This window comes from Notamacropus eugenii, chromosome 3 (assembly GCF_028372415.1).
Source record: "Notamacropus eugenii isolate mMacEug1 chromosome 3, mMacEug1.pri_v2, whole genome shotgun sequence".
NCBI lineage: Eukaryota > Metazoa > Chordata > Mammalia > Diprotodontia > Macropodidae > Notamacropus > Notamacropus eugenii.
Window position 1 is genome coordinate 332,974,899 of NC_092874.1, and position 24,520 is coordinate 332,999,418.

General features: G+C 39.1%; 1 protein-coding gene and 1 pseudogene across 2 annotated transcripts in view; both read right to left on the minus strand.

Moving 5' to 3' along the window:
• The window catches only part of NFX1 (nuclear transcription factor, X-box binding 1), an 81,012-nt gene extending 64,715 nt beyond the window's left edge, over positions 1–16,297 (minus strand). Inside the window, exons 1-4 of one of the 2 annotated variants that reach the window (XM_072597016.1) lie at positions 16,215–16,297; positions 10,644–11,657; positions 8,275–8,436; positions 5,016–5,093 (exon numbers count right to left, since the gene is read on the minus strand). In XM_072597016.1, the coding sequence (XP_072453117.1) occupies positions 5,016–5,093; positions 8,275–8,436; positions 10,644–11,657; positions 16,215–16,239 (1,279 nt within the window). In that variant the 5' untranslated portion in view covers positions 16,240–16,297. Of the gene's footprint in view, positions 1–5,015; positions 5,094–8,274; positions 8,437–10,643; positions 11,776–16,214 lie in introns of both variants that reach the window. The other variant, XM_072597017.1, reaches the window with a different exon arrangement.
• Positions 16,298–21,118: 4,821 nt separating this feature from the next.
• On the minus strand, positions 21,119–24,520 carry LOC140532149 (zona pellucida sperm-binding protein 3 pseudogene; annotated as a pseudogene).

A 24,520-nucleotide genomic window follows, 5' to 3' on the forward strand; every position in this document is an offset into this window, starting at 1 on the left:
ATTTTAAAATTTAAAATAGTGTTTCATTTGTACTTTTTTTACCTCCTATATTCTTTTCCTACATGATTCAACACCAGTCTTATTTCTTCTAAGATCATAAATCTAGAGCTAGGAATGTCCTCAGAGGCCACAGAGCCCACTCCTTCCCCAGAATTTTACAGATAAAGAAACTGAGGCCTAGTGACTTGATCAAGGTTATACAGGTACTAAACATCAGAGGAGGGATATACATTGAAGTGGTCTGACCCTATAGCCAATGCTCTTTCCACCGCAACATGCTATCTAAAAAAAAAAAAGAAAAAGAGTAGCATGGGGCCATATGTCACAGAAGGGAGAAGCAGAAAAATAGAATACGTGGAAAGGATATAAACCCTCCTTGAAAATGAGATCATTATTTGGGGAGTGAAAAACTGGAAACATCAAAATTTTCTTGCATGAAAGCAACATGTCAGATGAATATAGCTTATTTTACAATTCATCAAATGTTTACTGGGCAAATAATACACCAGTTAATGTCAAGGAAATGAAAATCTACATAGTTCTTGCCCTCAACATGCTCACAATTTTGTTTAGAATAGATGACCCTCACCTTACAATATCGACAACTTAGTTCAGAAGGTAGTGTTTTCTTGATAAGGATTACTACAGTGGTCTCCTGAATAATCTCCCTGCCTCCAGTCTCTCCCTGCTCCAACTCAGGTGCAAAATGTTGCCAGATAAATCTTCCTAAAGTATCAATCTGATTTTTATTCCCTTCATCAAAAGTCTTCAGTGGATCCCCACTGTTAATAAGAGCAGGGCTTCCTAACCTGGGGTCTATGAATTTGTTTTAAAAATATTTTTGTAACTGCATTTTTCAATACAGTTGGTTTCTTTTGTAATCCTATGTATTTTACGCACGTAAAAACATAATTCTTAGAAGAGATTTATAACCTTTAACAAACTGTCAAAGGGAATCTATGATAGAGAAAAGATGAAGAACTTTGGGTAAAAACTGGAACTGGAGTCAGAAGAGAGGCATTCAAGTCATGCCTACATAACTCAGTAGTAGCAGGAAATGCTTGAGTATGATGGCAGGTAAATCATTTCTCTTCTGTGAGCCTCAGTTTCCTCATCTATAAAATGGGTACTTAACCCACAGGTTACTGTGAGGATCAAGTATAGAAAATGTTACTGTTTCTGTCACAGACAAATGTAGTCTTATGACCGGGTTGAAAAACTCAAACCTCACAAATCCAAGATAAAGATAGTAATCCCTGTGAAAAACAGCGGAGATATCAACAGACAGCAAAATTCAACAGAAGTCAACATGCTGGCAGACAAAAAGGTTAATGAGATCTTAAGCTGTACTGAAAGGTGTAATGTATAGAGGTGCAAATGTGAAAGTCCTGCTATACTCTACCCTGACCAGATTACAGGAACGCTGGGTTTAGCTCTGGCTCTCATTTTAGGAAAGGCACTAAAAAGCTGGTCTGCATCTAAAGGCAGATGACTAGAATACACAGCCAAGAAATTATGCTGGATGAGGCTGAATTGGAGGAACTGAAGATTTTAGCCTGACAGAAAGTTAGGATAAGTGGAAAGAAAAGCTTACACAAACTGAGGCAAACTGAAGTGAACAGAACCAGGGGGAACATTTTACACAATAAGAGCAACACTGCATGAGGATCAACTGTGAATGACTTCGCTATTCTCGGGATTACAGTGGTCCAAGACAATTTCAAAGGATTCATGATGAAAAGTGCTATCTATCTTCAGAGAGAGAATTGATGGAGTCTGAAAGCAGACTCAAGTATGGTATTTTTCATTTTCTCTGTGTGTGTGTGTGTGTGTGTGTGTGTGTTTTTCCTATGGGTCTGTATCTTCTTTTACAACATGATTAATATGGTTTTGCATGACTTCTTTTGCATGATTGAACATGTATAACCTTTATCAAATTGCTTTCAGTCTGAGAGAGGAGGTGAAAAAGGGAGAAAAATGAATGTTAAAAACTCTTTACATGTAGTTGGGAAAAAAAAGAATAAAGAAAATTGGGATAAAGCAGAAGACAGATAAAGAAAAAGTAGTGATGCAATAAAGAAAAGTGTATCAAAGAAACATTTTTAAAAAAGAGAAAGAAGTTCAGAAAAGGACACAGACTAGCAAAGCAGTACTGGTATTATTACAATGTTCACTGTAATACATATTTGAAACAAAACTGGCTATCACAGAGATTCACCTTACATAGGAATTTCTGTGCTTACCAAAATCATTAAAAAAAGGAAAATTTCAAAATGGAATTGAACTTTTGAGAAGTGACCCAGTGAAAAGCATACAAGGAAGACTAATCTGTTAGTAGTAGGCATGAAAAGAAGCAATGTAAAGGAAAATGAAGCTGAAAAGGCACTACCATTATCCTCAGCAAATGCTAGTTCAGGGGAGCAGTAACAGAGGAGCACAAAGACAACAATAAATCTGAATTTAAATATGCTGAGGTTGAATTTCTAGTGGGGACTCCAAATGAAGCAGTCTAGCATACAGATAAAAATAGGCACCTAGAGTTTAGGTGAGAGGTTAGAGCAGGAGTTAATATTTGGAAGTCACAGAAGTAATGGTTGATATCATGATAGCTGATGAGATTAAAGAGCACACAAAGAGAAATAAACAGAAAACCTTGGGAAACACCAATATTTAGAGCTAACAGAGACAAAGGAATGATCAGAGGCAAACTGGGAAAGAGGCTGAATTAATGGGACTGGAAGTCAGAGGAGGAGAGGTTTTCATGAAGTGGTCTCTAGTATCTTGTCTTAGAGAGAGGTCAAAGATAAAACTGGAAAAAAAGGCCAATTGCATTGGCAATTAAGTGAGCTACGAAAAAGAAGCTTCAATAGAATGAACAGAGAAGTCAAATTATAACGAGTTGATGGTGATGTACAAGAGGCTACATTCTAGAAGTCTGGACATGAAACAGTATGATAAACTCAAGGTGTTGGGAAGTATTTAGGAGTGATCTGAAAATATGTGTGGGCAGAAATCAAATAGGAGTGAACATCTTTTTAAAAAAAAGGAAAGAAGGAAGGGAGGAAGGAAGGAAGGAAGGAGGGAGGGAAGCAAGGAAGAAAGGAAGGAAGGGAAGAAAAAGAAAGAGCTTTGTTCCCTTTGTTTCCAGGCAAGAAATAGAGTCCCAAGGCACTGCTCTGTGTCAAGGTGACTTGGGGGAAGATCCTAAAGATGATAACTGTATCTCCTGAACATATTCTACAAATTAGAGACTCACTCCAGTTTGAGTTAAGGAACTTCTCTTTTTAAATTTCTAGGAGCTGGGGCTACTTACCTATTCATAGCTGTGAATTACAGTAGTCAATTGGATTGCTATTACAATGAGATGTCAATACATCTTTACCCTAATGTATATTAAGTATTAGTTTGCTACGGAGCTTAGATTTCTACAATTATTTACATTTCTGTCTGGACCATAACCTGACATGGAACAAATCCTCTTTCTCAGAATGATTCCTCCTCTCTGATGTGCCATGAGTCAACAGGGCATTCTCATTTCTTTCTTTTAAACTTCCATAGGTTTGTTCCATCCCCTCCATTCTCCCAACCCTAGTAGCAGCTCATATCTCGATCACCCTAGCAGCCTTTTAACAGTCTCCCTGCTTGCCAATTTATTTGCACATCACTGACAACTCAATCTTCTTAAAAAGCCACAGGTCTTATCACGTCCCTTTCCTACTTAAAACCTTCAAGTGCTCCTCTTTACTAGTACATTTACTATAAACTTACTGGACCTAGTAATCAAGGTTTTTAACATCTACAGGCCATATACTCCTAACTAATTACAAATGCTCCAGTCACATTAAGCTTCTTGCTATTCCCCAAATATGCCTCAAGTTTTCCCAGCTCTGTACTTTATTCACACCCTTTCTTCTCCATCTCCCAAATTTCACCTTATTCTTCAAAATCCTGCTCAAATGCTGCCTCTTCCACAAAGCCTTCCCTGATCATCCCAGGTAAAAGTGATATTTTACGTTTTGTATCTCTTAAATCACTTACAAACAACTGCAATTCAAGGCAGCATGATAAACCCTATCTCCTATACAATACTTTAAGTCCCTTGAGACTTATACACCTGTTATATACACCAACCCCAATGCTTACTACAGAGTAGTTGTTCAGTAAATGTTTGTTAAATAAATTCTCAGGAAATAAAGAGAGAAGGGAAGGTCAAGTATAAGCAAAATGGTGAAGCATCTCATGTCATTTCCTTTGCTTCCAAATATGTTTATATGCAAAAATCAAGATGGCAGCTGAAACCATGGAAGTGAATAAGGTTTTCAAGGGAGAAAAGATAAACAAGTACATATCAGAACAGTCATATTAGGAGGTCAGGAAGTAGACAAGGAATCAGTGAAGGGAGAGAAGAAGTAGTTGGAAGAGAATCAGAGTTTGATATTGCTGAAGAAAAGGAAGGAGGTAGAAGCTATTAAGAGGGAGAGAAGAGACAGTGTCAACATGGTCACCTCTGAGGAGTTTTGGTTTCCATGGACTTCCTGGTAAAAAGGCACAGTGGGTTTTGTAGTATCATAACAGGTACACTTTTTCTTCATTAGAAAGGCTAATTAATCATTCCTAGGCAGTCTATCATCAGTCCCAGGGATTGCTGAAATGGAGAACTATGGTACAACCAGAGTGCTTTCACTTCAAGATACAGGTTTGTACTGTGGGCAGACAAATCTAGTCAGCCCTTGGACCCAGTGTCCAATGATTAGCAATAAAAATTGTATCCAGGAGGCATGGAAGTAGCAGGTACTTAATAGACAGAACTAATACCATCAAGGTTGGTCTTTTGGGGCCACTTCCTCTTATTTCAGGTCCTGATAAGAACCATAAGGATCCCAAAGGCCAAAAAAGTTAAGTCCATAAGTTTCCTTTGACTGGATAGTGTTAGGATATTGTCTTCTAGTCGGGGCTATGAAACTGGCTTAGGTGTAACTCACTCAAGGGTTCTATCAGATATAATCAGTACTCACCACAGAAGCAAGTGTATGTACTAGGAACTTGTGCTGAAACATTCTGACAAGCTGGACATCGCCAGCCTCTGTGAGCATCTGCCAAGAAAAATATTAAGTAAAGTGAATTTTGTTTCTTTCAAAAGCACATTGTAATTCGTAAATTCAAGTAGGACCAATAAAAACATTTTCCACATTAAGTGTGTCTGATAATTTAAGTATTAGTAACACAATTCATGAGTGTTTGTAAATGCAAATTAAGGTTAAAAAAAAAAATCTATGCACACCATGGAAGTAGGAAGAATGAGATCTGAATAAGGAGCTAGAAAAGTCAAATTCCAGACTGGAGATCTCTAGATCAAACAACAACAACATTTGCTTTATACACAAAAGTGAACAAATTTTAAGAAAATCTCTTATGACAAATATTAATTACAATAAAGCACTCTAATAAAACAAAGAAATTCAAAAATCCCAGTAGATAGATCACTTCTTCTGTTGTGCATCTAAAGAACTTTGAGATGACTACAAAGGTCCATGGTTAGATTTAGGTTCTGCTCACCTGAAGAAACTAAGGAAAACCTTGCTACTTCTATGTAGAACAATGAAAGGCTTGTGATAACTGGCTTAGATTATCAAAAACTGTACATTATCTATTAGTAGTTTTCCTTTCTCTGAATACACTGGAGGAGCCTGCTAAAAACCTCAGTGGTTCATCTCTGAACATACCCATTGATTTCACATATAGTTCATCAATCTCCCATAAATCCAATGCTTTCCCTTTTCTGTACTGTACCTATTATTTGGTTCTGTTTCTCCAAGACTATAAAAAAACTCTACTTTGTATCATTTACTGAGAGATTTTTATTCAGACCAGATTTGGCTGGGAGTATACTGCTCTGGGTCTAGAATCAGAAAGACAAGTCTATATGACCCTGGGTAAGTCTCTTAACCTCTGTTTGCCTCAATCTCTACAACTGTAAAATGAAGAAAATAATGACACCTATCTCACAGGATGGGAGAATCAAGTGAAATAAGCACAGTGCCTGGCATATAGCAGGCATTATATAAATGCTTATTCCCTTCCCCTTTAATGGGTCTCTCCTATGAAACTACATGTAATCAATAAAGGAAATATTGCATGCCCTAGCCAGGTAACTGGCAGAATATTGGTGGATTCTTTCTTTGATAACAGTATGTCTTTATCTGATTATAATGAATCCTTTATGAAGAATACCACAATTCTTCTGTAAAAATACTACAGATCCTTCTGTAAAGGATCTCTAATTTCCTTGGTGTGCGTACAACTTTCACCAGTAACAACTGCACCCCCTCTGCAACTCAGTAAATGGTCTTCGAGAATTGCTGGGGCCAAAAGAGACATTATCTTGTTAGTCAACCTGGAAATGAACCCCTCCTAAGTTGGTCCTCAGAAAATAAAGTTAGTCTAGGCCCTTACTTGAAACCTTTTCTGCCCAAGGGAACTTGTACTCTGCTGATTAAGGCTTTACAAACCCTGGGTTACCTCCCTACTACGAGGCATTTAAGAAGCTCTTTAGTCCACAAGAAATAATCTACCTTCCTCTAGTTCTTGCTCATAAAAGTCACCCTCCATGAGGAAAGAATCAAATAAGTATATTACCTCTGAACTGACTAGATGTTTATATAAACCATAATTTTCCCTTAACACTAAATTCTAAGCTCCCTAAATGTCATACCATGCTTCTTGCATTCAATACCCTAACCTTGAGGCATATAACCCATGGATGAATTAAGCTTGCCTCTAAGACTGAATATATATTTTATCCCTGACCCCAACTTGTCACTTCAGACTGGGTTTACCACTAAAAATGCCAGTCCTCTTAGTTTGGAATTAAGAGAGGGTGAAGAGTGGCAGAGGATAATTTATATGTACACACACACATATATGTATGTGTCTGCACATATACATGTGTGTATGTGTATAGATAAATAGATAGATAGACAGATCTTATCTTTCATTTCATCCAATGACAAGGCATATTATAAAGCACTAATTTTTTTACCATACCTCACATTTTTAAACACATCACAAAATCTAATATTCATATTCAGAAAAAAGGATCTATGTCCCTTAGTAGTTGACTGTATGGAAAATACTTTCTCAAATCTTTTTAATGATAGTGTAGTGAATGTAGAAATAAACAAAAAACAAATCTTTATGACACTGATAGAAAGCAGTAACCTAAGTAAATATATTCTCTTACTGGTTTTAATTGCTGTTCCTGAAAGTATAGAAAATTAATCTTCTTTGCCTTTTCTAATTAAAAAGCCAGATTCCATAATGAGTATCTGCTACAAGAATAATTCACTTCTGTATAATTGAAAAATGGCTATTTTTTTCTTCTAAAAATAATTAACTTAGCTTCCAAAAGATGTGATCAATGTCACAAAACCATTTTAAAATCTGATTGAGTATAATCGGAAATTTTGTAAAAGAAAACATTCTGAAACCAGGCTTATGAGTCCAAACCACTACTTAAAAGTTTAAACCTTACTACTTCATTTAAATTTAAACTAGTGCTAGGTACAACTGGAAATATGTTTGGAAGAGTGTTTCTTAATTCTTTAATAAAGGGCAAAAAGTACTTCTGACTGGAAGACATTTGTACATGTTTCATGCTGCTGAAAAGGAATTTTGACTACAAGGATTTCAGCTCTCATTATAGCCATTTGGAGAAAGCAGATGCAGAAAAATGACCCTATCCAAGATGGAAACTGGAAGGCTATCCCTTTATTTCCAACAGTCTAAACACTCAACCTTCTCAGCTGCTACCTGAGACAAGAAAAACAATGGCAGCTAATAAAGCTCAAAGAGCTTTAGACACCAGACTAGTAGCTTGTGCCAGGTCCCAGAAGGAATCTGACTTCAAAATAAAGATTCGGAGTGAATTACAAATAAGTATCTAATCAGTTCGGAAAGTAGGACCAGAATTAGATTAAGTTAGGATTTTATGATTGTGGATAAATCAGAGAGGTACCAAATAGATCTAGCTAGAAATTAATTTCCTTAAATCTTCCACTATTAGTCTCATCTTTTAATAAAGTATTCTTTAATGTTACTATGTTTAACCATTTATTTATTTATTAACCAAAGATTTATAACAATACTTAAATCTGATTTAATCTCAACATTTCAGATGACATAGCAAAGGTAGCACTACTAGAGTAGTTTGAGTTTCAAATCTGAAAACTATAAACGAAGTGGTAAAATCAATGTCACAGTAGAAAACACACAGACCTTCTGCTTGTGAAGCTGGTGATCTTGCCCATTTCTTAATGCAGTTCAAATGAAATACATGATAACAGCTCTGACAACTCCAAACTGGTGCCATCATTCGAACCACTTCACAACATACCATACATTCATATTTCTCTGTAGTTAACTGTTCTATTAAAGACCCTTAAAAAAACACACACACAGTGATCAAGTCATTATATATATAGCTTAGTTCCATACATTACATACAATTCAATCCGAAGGTATTAACAGATATGTTTAAGGTATTTTGAGAAGGAAATGAGCCCAAATTTGGGGCCAGGAATACAAAGCCAAGGAATATTTTGAGGTGGAGCTTTTAGAAAAAGGATACTCACAGGTGCATATTTTCATAGATAAATGAACACTGCCTAGAGGTTGCCTAGTAACCAACCACTTTTTATATTTAGTGGCAAGGCTCAAGCTATAGCTTGCATGACTCCTGCAGCATAAGAACATTTACCATGACATTTTACTATAGGAATTCCCCAGGGTCACCTCAAGAATAGGAGATTCTAAAACTACCCTAAAATTATGAGTTTTGTAGAGTAGGTTGGTTTGATGAATTTCCAGAGGCCCACCCAGCCAGACTGTTCCCAGATATCTGAAGCATCTCTAGAAAGGTAAGAAAGGTTTGGCTTTTGAGCTGGGGAGTTTCATTTTTGTCTTTGTATTCCCAGCACTTAGCATAGTGCTTCATACGTAGCAAGAGCTTTATCAGTCACAGTAGCCAAGGCCAAAATTTGTCTGTTGTATAGTTGACAATAAAATTTAGAAGACTGGAGGCTTTGGGTTACAGTGAATGAGAACCATCACTGTCAGGAACTACCAAGAGAGAGGAGTTACTGACCTTTCGGAACCTCCAATCCTTCAAACTCAGGACTGGGCACACCCTGGAAAGCCTCTCACTGGCTCTAATTATAGGGAGGAGAGTACAAAGGCCAATCGGAAGTTACAAAAAGATCAATTTAGGCTCAATTTAAGGATAAACCTCCAGAAAATTAGAGCTGTGCCAAACAGAGTAAGCTGCCTCTGGATGTAATAAGGCTGTCCAACACTGAAGGCGAGGGACGACTTCTCACACTGGAAGTCCCCTCTCTTCCCTGTTACCTCATCTTCTGATTGGCTTGTTTCTCTAATAGTCTCCATTTCAAAGAGGCTCAGGTCAAACACATCTTCATTCCTCTCCAGGCTATATTGCAGGAACTTCTCTACCACGTCATAGAAATCTCTTACCCATCACTCACTCCATCCTTGCACTAGATGATGCTTCTCATTCCAGAAGCATCCTACTCCGACCTACAGTCTCTCCCTCTAATTGTCTGGTGCCTTCTAGAACCTCCACTTTAAGAAGGAGGTACAGGCCAAACACATCTACATTCCTCTCCAGACTATGTTGCAGGAACTTCTCTACCACGTCATAGAAATCTCTTACCCCTGGAAATTCACTCCATCCTTGGACTAGATGGTGCTTCTTATTCTAGAAGCATCCCACTCCGACCTACAGTCTCTCCCTCTAAGTGTCTGGTGCCTTCTAGAACCTCCACTTTAAGGAGTAGGTACAGGCCAAACACATCTTCATTCCTCTGTGCTGCACAGCTGACTCACCTCCAGAGGACCTTTCCTACCATGACCAGAGCCAGGTACCTTGTCCTTCCCTTGGATCTTCCTTTTATGTGTTATCTTGCCCCATTAGTAAGTAAATTCATTGAAGGCAAGGACTGTTAGCTCTACTTATGTTTGTACTTTTGGCTCTTAGCACAGAGGCAGACATGGTAACAAGTGCATTAAGCACTTGCTTGCTGACTTGACTGGCCAGAAATACTGTATGAGGAATTTCTGTCTAGGCAACGGTTAGACTAGATGACCTCTGAGGGCTCTTTCAATTCTCAGAGATCTTAGGTTTCTAGTCGAATCCCAGTTCTTTCACTTGTTAGCCATGTGACCTTGAGTAAAGAACTTAATCCCTCTGAGCCCATTTCCTTGCCTATAAAATGACTAACAATTTCACTACTTCCCTTGCCGGATTGTTATAAAGATTAAATGTCTAATGAGTTCAGTGTTTCATGAAGCTTAAAGCACTATATAAATATAAGACGCGATGACTCATCTTCTTCCTCCGCCCTGTTCTTAGTGCCTTTATAACCTGCCCATGATGGCCTTATTGGCTTGCCCTGTTCCTCTATGGCCACCCTGAGGCCTTCTGACTCTATAAAGACTGCAAAGCTGGACATTTACATTAACCTTTTGTTTTGCTGAAGGGGTTTGGGGGGGAAGGGAGATTAAATAGACATTTGTTAATTGGAAAAACATAAATTTTAACTTTTAAGAACCTCTTTAGTTGAATTTACCTGTATGTGTTTCTTTATTTTTTGGCACATCATTCTGTTTGTTCCAAATGAGATGAGAGGCTGCTTTAGATTCTTTCTGGAATCGTTTTCCAGAACATTTCTCCATTTCAAACCTTTTATGAGATTTGCTTGTGGTTGCCAAGTTCCGATCATCACCAAGAGATTTTTTAGGTCTTTCATTACATTTGTCTTTTGTAATATAGGAAAGAGAATTTCTAAGTCTTGTATTTTTATTCTTTTGACCTTCATGCATTTTCTGAATCTCTCTGTCTGGCTGTGGCTTATTCCACACAGTCTCCCAGGGATAATTTCTATTTATATATCTTTTATGTTCATTGTTTCTAGATACATCAAAGGGCAATTTTTCTGTGACTGCTTCTGAAGAGTCAGCTTGGCCAGCACCTACAGGTCTCATGGTCTCAGACACCCTATCTTTCTGTTTAGGTGTCATTCTGTTAGTCCCTTCACACCTTGGTTTCCCCCCCTTTGCTTTTGGGCCCCGTCCTGAAACAGATGCCATATATGCCATTTTCTTTGGCTTTGCACCTTTGTGGTCCATACTAGCTATTTCTTTCTCACTCTCTGAAGAGTATACATTGCTCAGTTCACTAGGATTTGCTTCGCACTCTGACCCTGCTGCTATTTCTGAGACATCTAGTCCTGTTCCTTGGTCAGGAGGAGCCTGGACTGCCTGGGCTCTGGTATAATTCCTGTCACTTCTCCATTTATGCCACTGTTGGTTTTGGAAGCCATGATTCTTTGGTGTTTTACTAGAAGGCTGGAAAGAACTTGGCTTGCCCTTATATTTGCTTCCTTGATTATTATAATTGTAGTGACTTGGTGAATCTTCATGGTGACGATCTTGACTAGAAAGCTGACAAAAAGGTGGTGAATTATTACTTCTATTGTGAATCCTACTGGATTCCAGTCTTCTCTGAATTCTGCAATTTAGATCAGGATTTTGTCTTTCATGTGGAATGAAATCAGCTGTGTCTGTACTGACACTTAAAGTACCTATTAGATGAAAAATTGACATGTCAGTCACTAAATTAGTTACCAGTGAAGATCCAGGAGAATCTGAGCCAGGCCATACTGGTCTGAATATAGGCCATACCCCTAAAATGAGATGTCTCTGAAAGGAAAAAATATATACATATATGTATAAACTGAAAAATAATTACACAAAATTACTGTATGATTCTTCCCACCAAAAAGTTTAGGCTTTTGCTACACAAAAACACAGGGTATTAGAATAAATTAAAGGGAATATAAGAAAGTAGTAAATTTTAGAATAACAAACCAATTGCTTTTTGGGGTTTTGTTTGGAAGGTTAGGGAGGAAATAAACAACGAACTTCCATTTTCCCCACTACTTCCTTCTCTCAACTCCTAGGCAGCTCTTTCCAGGGTTGTTAAATCTGAAAAAACACCTTACTGCTAGGATTCACCAGCTTAGTCTCTTTTTCTGCTGCCTTTCCCTTCCATGATACCAAGCTCCAAGAAGCTGGGTCTACATTTACAAGGAACAGCCCTCTAGTAATCTATTTAAAAGTGAGCTCAGAATATGAGCTCAAAGACAAAGTGCATGCTCTTTCCAGATGAAGATTCCTGGGGATACCCACTCAGCTACTACCCTTCTCCAGCCTGGGAAGAAGGTGGAAAGTAGAGTAGAAAAAGATGGGAAAGTTAATGAGCAAACATTAGAGATTTGGGCAGAGATAGCAGGTAATAAAGTAACCACTCTAAGAGCACATGGAAGGGATTTGCTTCACTCCCTTGGCAACAAGAGCAGCAGGTCACTGGCAAAGATTAAGATATATCTATTAAATTTAAGAACATAACAGGCTGTACTTGAGTTTTCCACAAGCCATATTTTGGGTGCAAACTCTCTATGTGAACTAATAGGGTAGCTGTTTTCTTAGGTCCTAATAAATGCATGCATATGTATATGCTATATTCTACATTTCTTCAGAATCGCTGCAATGTTCTCTGAACATCCACTGTGATGGTAGTTCCTCTGTTGGGAAACAACCTTCATGATGCTTCAATAAACCAGAAACTGGACTATCTAATTCTACTCCCCATCCTGTTACCAAAAATCTCAAGTGGTTCCCTAATGCCTTTCAAGTTCAGACTCTTCTGCCTGGCATTTAACGTCTCCAAAAAGCACTTTTCCAGCTTAAACTTATATTGCTATGTTCTACACACTCTATACTCCAGCCAGACCTCCATCGTGCAGTGTTTGCATGCTTCCAAGCATAAAGTTTAGACTGTTTTCTATGTCTGGAATGTCCTCAACTCCTTTGCTTGCTAAACTTTTACCCATCCTTTAAAGCCCACCTCCTCCAGGAAGCCATCTGGTGGTCCCTCAGGCCTCAAAGAACACTGGGAGACTCTCCTGGGTACTTATCATGTAACAGTGCCTCAATGCTGTCTGTCAGTAACCTATCCCAACTTTGTTTGATCCAAACTTTCTCTCTCCCAGTGCTAAATGGTGGTAGATCAAGGTACACGATATACCTAGATTCCAAAATGGCATCTAGCAAAGTCTCCTCATAAAGAAGATGGAGAAATATAAACTGGATGATAATACAGTTATGTAATTTTGAATAGGTTGGCCCCCTAGCTCCAAGACTACTAATTAATTGACGTCTATGGGGAAAGAGGTCTTTAATTGAATACCAAAAGCTCATCCTTGGTCCAGTTTTGTTCAACTTATAGATGCTTCTGGATGTCTCTAGTATAAAATACAGTCTTCAGTCTAGAATTTAAAGTTATCTCCAATTTGGCTCCAGGCTACCTTTCCCAATTTATTTCATGGAAATCCCCTTCACACATACTACATTCCTATCAAACTGAATTATCAGCTATTTCTTGAATTTAGGATTCAGTTTCCGGCTTCTCTGCCTGTGCAGAAGAAGAATGTTTTTTCCATGCCTTGGAACGTACTCCTTCCTCACCTCCACCTCTCAGAATTATTTTACTTTCCACTTGGTTGTCAGTCCTTTCTCCCTGTGAGAGGTTTTATAAATGTAATTAAGTAGAGTGCTGGACTTGAAGTCAGGAAGACCTGTTCCAATCCTACCTCTTTTACTCCAATCCTACCAGCTTTTACCAGGCAAGACATTTAACCTCTCTGTGGTTCAGTTTCCCCATGTGAAAATAAGAGGATTAGACTGAATGACCACCTTCTCAAAACCCTATGACCTCTCCTCAAACTGCCTCGTTTATCTGTGTGCCTGGTACATCTTCCAACAGAATGTAAGTTTCTTGATGATTGTCTTCTTTTTGTCTTTGTATATCCAGCCCAATGCCTTGCACTGAGTAAGTATTTAATTACTGACTCGGATAAAGACATACAAGACATCTGACTAAAGATGTAAACATACAGGTAACATGAAGTAGAAAAAGATGGCATGCCAGAATTAGGCTCTCAAAAGATCCTGACAGGCTGGAATAGTGAACTGAAGCAAATATGATTATATTAATAGGGATAATGTGCATATAAGTTAAAAAAAATCATTGTACAAGATGGGGAAAATATGTCTAGAAAGCAGCTCACTTTAATTAAAGAAATCTAGGGGCTTAGGATACCACCACCTCAATGAATCAGCAGTGACACTCAGCAGCCAGAAAACCTATTGAGCTCCTGGCTAGCATTATGAGAGTGTACAAAACAAGAAAATCACTTGACCCTCAAACTGACAGTGTGTGGAGTCCTATGCTCAATTCTGGGCACCACAACTGAGAAGAGACACTGACACAAAGGAACACAACAACAACAAAAAAAGGTGACTGGCAATGAGAATTATGTTATGCAAGGAACAGCTGAATGATTAGCCTGGAGGACATGGCTTGACAGGAGACATGAAAGCTATTTTTCAAATATCTCAAGGATTGTCAGGCAGAAAGGTATCATATTTCTCCTGCGTGAGTCCACACAAAAACGAACACCAGCTAATGAAAGTTACTATGAGAAGGCAGATTCTTACTCAGTGTTTGGGGAAAAATTTCCTAATAATTAGAATTGCTCCAAAATAGAATGGGCTGCATTGAGAAATGGTGAAAGATTTTACAAAGGCAGAATTCCAGGAGCTGCTAGAACAAGGCAGTTTAGTTTGACAAACATGGGGTGTAGCCAAAAGAGTAGTCAAGACATATGGTTTAGCTTGAGAGAAGGCTTGGAGACAGAAACGGCTTAACAAGACCCATTAGGCTCTTGAGTCAAAGGGTTTTGAGCCAAAAACTCTTGAGCAGAGTAACCTGATTAATGAAAGTCAGGACAGTAAGAAGAAGGAAACAGTTTGTAAAAAATGAGTTAATCCAGGAAAGAATAAAGGCTTAGAACAACAACAAAAAAAACATCATTGGAGAGTAAGTTAATAGTCTGACTCAAAGCAGACTCAAAGATCCCAGACAGGCTTTCAGAAACAGAGATGAGGAAAAGAACACATTCATCAGGATTCAATTCAATGAAATATTTATTAAGCCCTAGGGAAGCATACACAGATAGATGTGCTGTGAACCTTGCTTTCAAAGTGCTTCTAATCTAATGGGGATGAGGACAAAGGTAGAGACATAACAGAAAATTTGGAGACAAGAGAGAAAAGTGCCAAGGTCTGGGCAGGTTATTACTAGAAACTTGAAAGGAGAGATCGATATCAGCTAAGAGAAAGGAAAGATTAGATGGGGAAAGATTGTCATGAAGAAAGCACCTGAACTGGGGAGTTAAGGGAGGGAATTCACAGGTTGGATTCAACAAACATTAAGCACCTACGTGAAAGGCATTTGACAGATACTGAAGACACAGTAGATCTGAGCTAGAGCCCCAGGCTTTGCAGTTCCTGCCTTTGGGGATCCCCGACTTGCACTGGACTAAAAGGGAGTGGGGGTGGGGGTGGGGGGAGAGGATCACTGCCTGCTCTCAAGCAGCTTGCACCCCAATGGGGATGGAACGGGGAGCGTCCATCCTAGATATAGGCGCATTATAAAATCTCTCAAAGATTTAAAGCCACATACACAGCACGCGCATGTTTTATCTCACAGGTGCTCCAGGATGTCACTACCTAAGCATCTTCCTTTTCCTCCGCTAGCAGAGTTACTGAGAGGATTAAGATGCCCCTGCGCTGGGGCGATAAAGCTAATTCAAACAAAGCTATACTGCGCTAAAAGGGGCATAAAACCAACAGGGCAGAGAAATGGAAACCCGCCTTCTTGGGGGGAAAAATGTGAGGGGGCTTGGTGCGGGGGGAGTGGGAGAGGTCCGGCCCCAGCCTCCCTCCCCGTCCGGCCCTTCGGAGCCTCCGTTTCCTGCCCCCACCCCCGCCCCGGTCCGGTCCGGTCCGGTCCGGCGCGAGCCGCCCCCCGGGGACCTCGCCGGCCCCTCTCGCGACGTTAACCGCTGGAGTCACCGCGAGCGGAGCGAGAAATTCAATCAGGCTCAGGGACCCTACTTCCGCTCGCGGGAAAAGGCAGAAACAGGGCGGCCCCAGGTCGCAAGAGCCAGAGGAAGGGGGAGGGCGGAACAGGAGAATAGGAAAAGAAAAGCCCGCGGGCCGGGCCAGAACTCTACCTGAAACAGGCGGCGCCTCCGCCATTCCTTCTAGTGAGCGGACACGACGACGGCGGAGCCAGGCCGTCTCCTGTCACGTGGCCACAGGCTTCCGGGGAGGGGCGGGCCTAGGGAACAGAAAAGAGGCGGGGCGGAGCTGCCGGCCAATGGGGACGCGGAGTGGGGTGATGTCATACTTCTGACGGCCTTCGTCCCCTCTCTGGTTCCATTGAGAGATCCAGGCAAACGAACTTGACCTGGTGTGCCCATGCTCGGGATGGAGTGGTGCTTTGCAGTGTCTGCCTGTGGGGAGCTGACCGGCGGCCCTGCTCACGGATCACCGAGTGGGGCTGGCCTGAAGAAACTGTCTGGTCCCTCCAAGCTATGCCCCAAGCTTTTATTAAGCGTGAAAGGCGCTGGGGACGCACGTACAAAAATGAAATAATTCTTGCTCTTAAAGTAGTGGCATCTATTTGGGTGAGATAATGTATCTGCATAGAAGTATATGCAGAGTAAATAAAAGGTAATTTGCAGAACAGCGCCGGGGAGGCATCCCGGAAGCAAGTCAGTAAGAATTTACAAAAGAAAGGCACTAAGGTTAGGGAGAACTTTGAAAGGCTTCTTAGGTGAGACTTTAGCTGAAACTTGAAGGAAACCAGGAAGATGAGGTAGTGTTTGATCTGAACTTTGAAAGAAACTAGAGATTATGAATGGTGGAGATGAGAGAGTTCATTCCAGGCGTGGGGGGAGGGGGGAGAGCTTGTGCAAAGGCAAGGAGGCAGGGTTTAGAACGTCATGTGTGAGGAACAGTTTGGCCAGGCCCCAGAGTACATGACCTGAAGTGAGGTTAAACCTGCAAAGGTAGGTTAGAGATAAATTGTGCAGCGCTTGTAAATACCGAACGGAAATTATTATTTAACCCTACAGGTAAAAGGGAGCCGCTGGTGTTTCTGGTGTTTCTTGTGTAGGAGAATGACAGGGTCAGGACCTGTGCTTTAGGAATATCACTTGGCAGTTGTGTGGAGGGTGAATGGGAAAGAAGAGAGAAGAGACAAGAAAACAAAGAGCAGTTAAGTGATGGTAGGGGCTTGAACTAGGGTAATGGCTATGTGGGTGAAGAGAAGCGGATGGATATGGGGGATGGAAAGGTAAACTCAACAAAACTTGGAAACTGCTTGAATAAATAAGATGAGGAAGAGTTGAAGGTGATTTCAACGTTATAAACCTGGTTTACTGGAAAGATAAGCTCACTGTCAACAAAAATAGAAAAGTTTGGAAGAGGGGTAGGTTTGAAGGGAAAGATAATGAGTGTTGTTTTGAACGTGGTTAAGTTTGAGCTGCCTGCAGGATACACTGTTTGAAATATCTAATAAAGTTGGCAATCTGTGAGTGGAGTTCAGAGAGACTAGGGCTGGATATGTATTCCAGGAATTATCTCTGTAGAGGTTGTAATTAGACCAAAATTTTCTTTAGAGCATTACCAAGTGCTCATCTAGCCTTTGCTTTAAGACCTCAAGTCTGGGGGATCTCACTGTTTGCCAGGGCCACCCACCCATTCCACTCTCTGATAGCCAAATTTTCATCCATTGCATCAAGCCTAATCTACCTCTTTTCCATTACTACCCACTGTTCTTAGTTTTATCCTCTGGAGCAAAGAGAATTAACATATTTAATAAAATGCAAATTCCACATAAGACTACAGGATCCAAAGTCCTCTTTTTACTGAGAGGAGAAAAAGGGCTTAAAAGGTTAAAATTACTTGCCCAGGTCATCTAATTAGCATGTAGCCTTCCAAAATTTAGTTCCAAATATTTATTTTTCTTGCCTCATTTTATGCTTTACCTAGTCTAAGTGAGCCTAACTGGATTCTAGCATAAAGGGGACTACTTACTAATCCTTGTTCCCCAAGCTTGTGTCCTCTCACATACACATTTGTGCAGGATGTTCCCTATCTCTTCACCCACTGAAATCCTTTTCTTCCTTTAAGGCAAAGTTCAGGTTCCGCTTTTTCCATGAAGCCTTCCTTGATTCTCCAATGAGAAGGGATCCCATTTTTATTAAATTTCATATTGTTCCCTTTGACCTTGCATTGATATCTGTGCATGTGAAAGAATAGTATGGTGTAACATAAAATACATCAGACTTGGAGTCATAGGATCATAGATCTAGAGCTGGTCGAGACCTTAAAGGCCAGTGAGTCCAATTCTTGGTTTTACAGTTGAGGAATCTGAGGTTGAGAGATTAAATTGCTTGCCCAGGCATATAATTTCATAAGAGCATGCCATGATGCCTCTCAGAAGTTGGAAGGCCAAAGAGTTTACTTTGTAATCTGTTGACCAATTGCTGTCAGAACATGTTTCTTTCTCTCTAACATGGGAACAGTAATGTTGTACTAGCCCCCCAAGATGTTGTGAAGCAAGCTTCTTGAAAGCTACTATGTAAATATAAACTAGCATCATTATTGTATCTAATATTCTTGATACATTGTAGCCTTTTCATCTTCCTGACTACAGCAGTTTACCACCAGTGCCTTGAATTTCATAGGTGCTTAGCATCATTATTGTATCTAATATTCTTGATACATTGTAGCCTCTTTTAGAACAGGAACTATGCCATTTTTTCATCTTCCTGGCTACAGCAGTTTACCACCAGTGCCTTGAATTTCATAGGTGCTTAATGTTTGTTTTACATTCAGGGGCCAATTAAAGAACAATTAAGTTATTATAGAATTATTAGAATTATAGAATTATAAAATTATAGAATACTTTTATAGACTATGTATCCTGGTATATGTTGGTTCCTTTATATCTCACTGATATGACTTTGTTCTAATGTGGATGTTGTCTCCCAATATCCCAGTGGATCATCTTATCAAGGTAGGTATCCCCTCCAATAATGCATATAATAACCCACCCAAGTCTACCCATCCCATGTGACACATGTTTACACTGTACCATGTGTTTGCCACAGCAGCTCTACCCAACATACCCTGGCGTTGATTAAGTTCTGCTTGTATCTTGAGGATAGCGATGGAGGACACAAGCTGTCCATACTTTATCCTTCCCTCTTGCCACATGTCCAAGCACATTTTTCATTTCTCTGATGGCATCTTCCATGTCACTTTTGCATAATTCTCTTTCTAAAGAATTAGAGCGTACTCACACCCATCATACGCCTCTTGATCGCCCTTTGGGTGGTCCTCCACTTCAGTTTTTCAGACTATTGTGCTTCATGACTCAGAGCCATACAACATCACCAAAAGTATAGTGTGATATTTGGTGAAGTTTTCTCATGGATATTGCCAAACAAGATAAAAATATATAAAGTCAAGTTATCACATTGAATGTCATGACACAGTTGCATAATGTATATTTTATTATAAAAAAACTATATAAATATTATATATTATAGAAAATCTATATATATAAATCTATTATAGAAAAATTGGACTCAGCAGCCCCAAGTTCACATAGACCTCTCTCAAGTAGACTTGGACATAATTTGTTTCTAATGTTCTTGACTGTGAAAATAGCTTTTAAAAAATCACTGCAGAGTAGTGATATTATAAGAATAAAACAAAAAAATGAAATGGTGATTTGGACAAAGATTTGAATGAATATGGTATGAGTGGCAATATGTTTCCACTTAGTTTGCCACAGCATATAACAAGGTATAAATTATGGAGCTAATGAACCTTTTTTTTTGGCATTAATAATGTCTCCTTGATAGGGTATAAATTTTTTGCTCTACAGAAAAATAGAGGAGAAGGGGATAGGAGAGGGGGATAGAAGAAGGGAGGATGATAGAAGGGAGGACAGGCTGGAGGAAGGAATGGATGGAGTGCATGCTGTCCTGGGGTGGGGGTGGGAGAGATAGGGAAAAAATTTGGAACTCAAATTCTTGTGGAAATCAGTGTTGAAAACTGAAAAATAAATTATATATTTAAAAAAATTTTTGCTTTATTCTAGGCCCTTGTCATTAATATGATTATAAATGATTTTTATTTGTACATGCTTTTATTTTGCTTAAAGTTTATTGATGCTTTTTTATTTTACAGTCATTTCTGAATATCTCTTAGCCTCTCTCACCCTTCCATTTTTTTTGTCTTACAACAAAGGCAAAGAAAAAGTCAATTAAAACCAAATGACACATTCAGCTATGACCATGTATGTCAGAGGTGTTACACACTGCAAACTACAACACTCCCACATGCTGCCCAAACCAGATTAAAATGTAATTTGGAATTATTTAACAAAATTAATAAAAATACAATAAAACATAAATAATATTACATTGTAAAACTAAGACAGTATATGACCCACAGGAATCCTTGTGTATAGATTAGAAGCCCTTGTTTCTATTTGTTTGACACCCTTGATGTATGTAATATTCCATACCCAGAGTCCCCTGTATCTGTAACACAAAGAGGTTCATCTGTTTTCTTAAGGATCAAGAAAAAGATCCCAAGATTGGTCATAATCACTGCATAGCATTCAATTTCATTATAGTGTTCCTTTCATTTGCATTGTTCTAGTATGTAGTTTTCTATTTCTGCTCACTTCATGCTATCCTTTGACTGATGATATTACTGCCATTTATGCCACTGACACTGGCCTTTATAAGTGGACACAGATCCACAGCTGGGGAATGAATGACTGAACAAATTATGGCATATAAACATAATGAGATACAATTGTGCTATAAGTAATAAGGAAAGGAGTGATTTCAGATAAACCTGGAAAAATTGTACGAACTGTTTGCAGTGAAGTGAGCAGAACCAGGAGAATAAATTATACAATAACAACAACATTATAGAAAAAAACAACTTTGAAAGTCTCACAAACTCTGATTAGTGCAATGACCAACTATGATTTTGGGAGGCGTCATTTTTTAAATTGTCTTGTAGATAAAAAGTACTTCATAGGTCAGGAGGCACTGCTGTGTTTCCTGCAAAGAAGAACCAAGTCCATGATGACTAAGATGAGAATCATTACATCAGTTTGAGACAAACTCAGGCCAAGGGTCACGTACTTTTCCATGAAATCTGGGAAGGCCCATTTAGGGTGTGGTGACTGACATTCTCTGCTAAGAAAATGAGCTCAACAGTGATGTCTGCCACTGTGCTGAGTTCTTTTCCATTGCTTTTCAGGAGTCTTATTCATAGGAGGCAGTCTCCTAGATTAAACTGGATTTCTGCAGTTTTTGGTGGTGTAGCATCAGCAGATGTCAGCATTACCTTCTACTGGAAACCAGTTATTGGTGGACTTGCTGAAGGAAGAGACTTTGTTTGTTTGGTCTGGAGCTTGATCAGCAATAGTGACCTTCAGATGGTATGTAATGTACATCAGACTTTGGGTATCAACAAATAATGGGACATGTTGACTGTGAACTAGAGAGTGTCTGTCTGGCTTAAGGCTAGGGTCCTAAAAGCTTAAGAGGCACTACAGACTCCATCTACTAAGTTCCCATGGTAGTTCATAACAGAGTTCAGAGTTCTTGTTTGGGGACAATGTGACCAACAAAAAGCCTCAGGGTCACATGGCTGCCTGTGTGTATTTCAACCTGGAAATGGCCTACATCACATCAGTACATAAGTAATCATTTATCAGGTGGAGTGAGAAGCCAAGTTTTTTTTCAGAAACTATCGTACCCACAATAAGTTGGTTGGCTCAGCTAACATATTGTGCCCCCTGGGATAGACACTCCATGGGAACTTGTCAGATTAGTCCTTAGGACTGCAAGGTTTCTTTCTGGACTTGGTCTGTAGGACAGGCTTACGCAGAATATCAACCAATCTACCTACACAACCTTGAATATCAACCTGCACAAGACTACCACATTCACGGAGGCCAAACTCAAAGGTGACTTCTTTGGTATCTTCCTGCAAAGCTATAGATGGGCTCAGACTCAAGTCTGTTGCTCTGACCAGTTTCCAGTGCCAAATATGCCCCTCTAGACTCTAACCATCATCTGAGACTCCAGCATAGGGTGGGGAGAATGGGAAATCTGCCAAGAAGCAACTGCAGGAGTAGAAGAAAAGGGAAAGCAAGAAGGCTAGAAGTGATAGACCCAAGATGCAGAATAAGACATATATTTTCACATATAGCCAATGTAGGGATTTTTATTTTTGCTTCACTGTGCATATTGGCTACAAGGCCTTCCCCCACCCCTTTCTCCCCCCCAAAGAAGAAGATGGTGGGAGAAATGGGAGGGTAGGGAGAGGCAGCCACCCTTAACTTCTATACTCTCTCTGAGGACCTCCTTCCCCAAAACACATACACATACAAACTTCAGCTCCCTTTTTATGTGTTGTCTTCCCCAATTAAAATGTAAACTTCTTGAAGACAGAGATTATTTTTATTTTTGCTCATATTTGTATCTCCAATACTAGCACAAAGCATGACAATAGATGCTTTCTTACGGACTGACTAAATGATCTCTTATACTAAATAAGCTGTTTAATTTCCTCCCAATTCTTTCCTCAGTAACTATCATTTCATTTCCCATTCTTTCCTATAGAACTCTCATTTCATTCATATTATAATTTTAAAACTCTTGCTTCATTTCTTCCAGGAACCTCAGTAGAACTTATGGCACATCTCTGTGTGATTTTCTTTGAGATTTTGTCCTCAGATCAACTGTTCTTAATGTAGTGTGCACAAAACCCCAAAGGGCCCATGGATAGATTTTGGTAGGGGTGGGGAGAAGAATCTATAAACTTCGATGGGAAATATTCGTATCTTTATCTTAATAATAATTCATTTTCTTTGTAATCTTATGTATTTTATTCAATCCATTTGAAAACATTCTGAGGAATTCTTAGGCTTTACAAGATTTCTTTGTAACCAAGACAAAAAAAAGAATTCACATCTTTTCAAGGCAATATCAATAATAAAACAAAGGGCTACATGGATAAAGGAAGAGGAACTCAAGATAATGCCTAGGCAAAAATTCTTCATTTAGACACATGGGGTAGAAAACAAGAGAAGGGAGAAATTAAGGAGACTGGATTAAAGGATACTACTTCCTCCAAGAGAAACAGATCCAGAAAAAAGTACTTGGAGTGGACAAAGAGACTAGATAATAGCATGGAGATAGACAACAGGGTAACTTGGGCAAAAATATAGGGAGATACAATTAGGCAATAGTAACCATAGCATATGCAGGGGACAGTGAGGAAATCTTCGTGAATGGAGTAGAGGTTATTCATTGGGTCTCCTCCCCTCTTTTAACCATTGTCCATACAACTGCCAAAGTGATAGTCCAGATTGTAGTCTGTAAATAGAATGCACTGACTCCTTGCCTTCAACCCTTAGAATCCTTAGTTTCCTTTAAATCTTGGTGCATACTATTTCTTACATAAGGCTTTGCAGATCCCTTGTTAGTAGAAATCTCCCACTACCTTCAGTAGCTTGTATTTTTTTTTTGTATGCTTATGATCATACATGTTGATCCCCTTTGTAAAATCATAGAATTAGAACAGGAGGAGCTCTTAGAAGTCACCTAGTCCACTTTTCCTCTCCCCCCCTCATTAAAACCTTTAATTTCTCTCCTTCCCACTCCCCACCCCCACCATTGGAAGAAAAAAAAATCCTTGTAACAAATACACAGCCAAATTTGGACGTTGGCAGTGTCCAAAATTATGTTTCATTCTTCATCTTGAGTCAATCATCTCTTTTCCAGGAAGCAAAGAAGCATACTTTGTCATTAATCCTCCAGAATCCCACAATGCTCCCCTCACTTTTGAAAAAAACTTATTAGTTTTTGATATTCATTAAAACATTTTAAATTCCAAATTTCTCTCCCTCCCTTTCACCCCTTCCCCACCCATTTGAAAGCAAGAATTGTGACATCAATTATGCATGTAAAATCATGCAAAATATTTCCATATTAGCCATGTTGTTTTTTTTTTAAAGAGCAAGAAAAATAAAGTGAAAAAATTATACTTCAATCTATAATTCAGACACCATCAGGTCTTTCACTGGAGGTGGGTAGTATTTTTCATCCTGAGTCCTTCAGAATTGTCTTAGATCATTGTATTGGTCAGAATAGCTGTCATTAATAGATGATCATCATATAATATTACTGTCCTGTGTACAATGTTCTCCTGGTTCTGCTTACTTCTGATAGGTGTGAAGTGATACCTCCGAGTTGTTTTAATTTGCATTTCTCTAATCAATAGTAATTTAAAACATTTTGTATGACTATATATAGCTTTGATATCTTCTTTTTTAGTTTTTAAATTTTTTAATTACATGTAAAGACAAATTTTAGCATTCATTTCTTTATTTTAAATTCCAAATTTTCTTCCTCCCTCACCTCGCCAT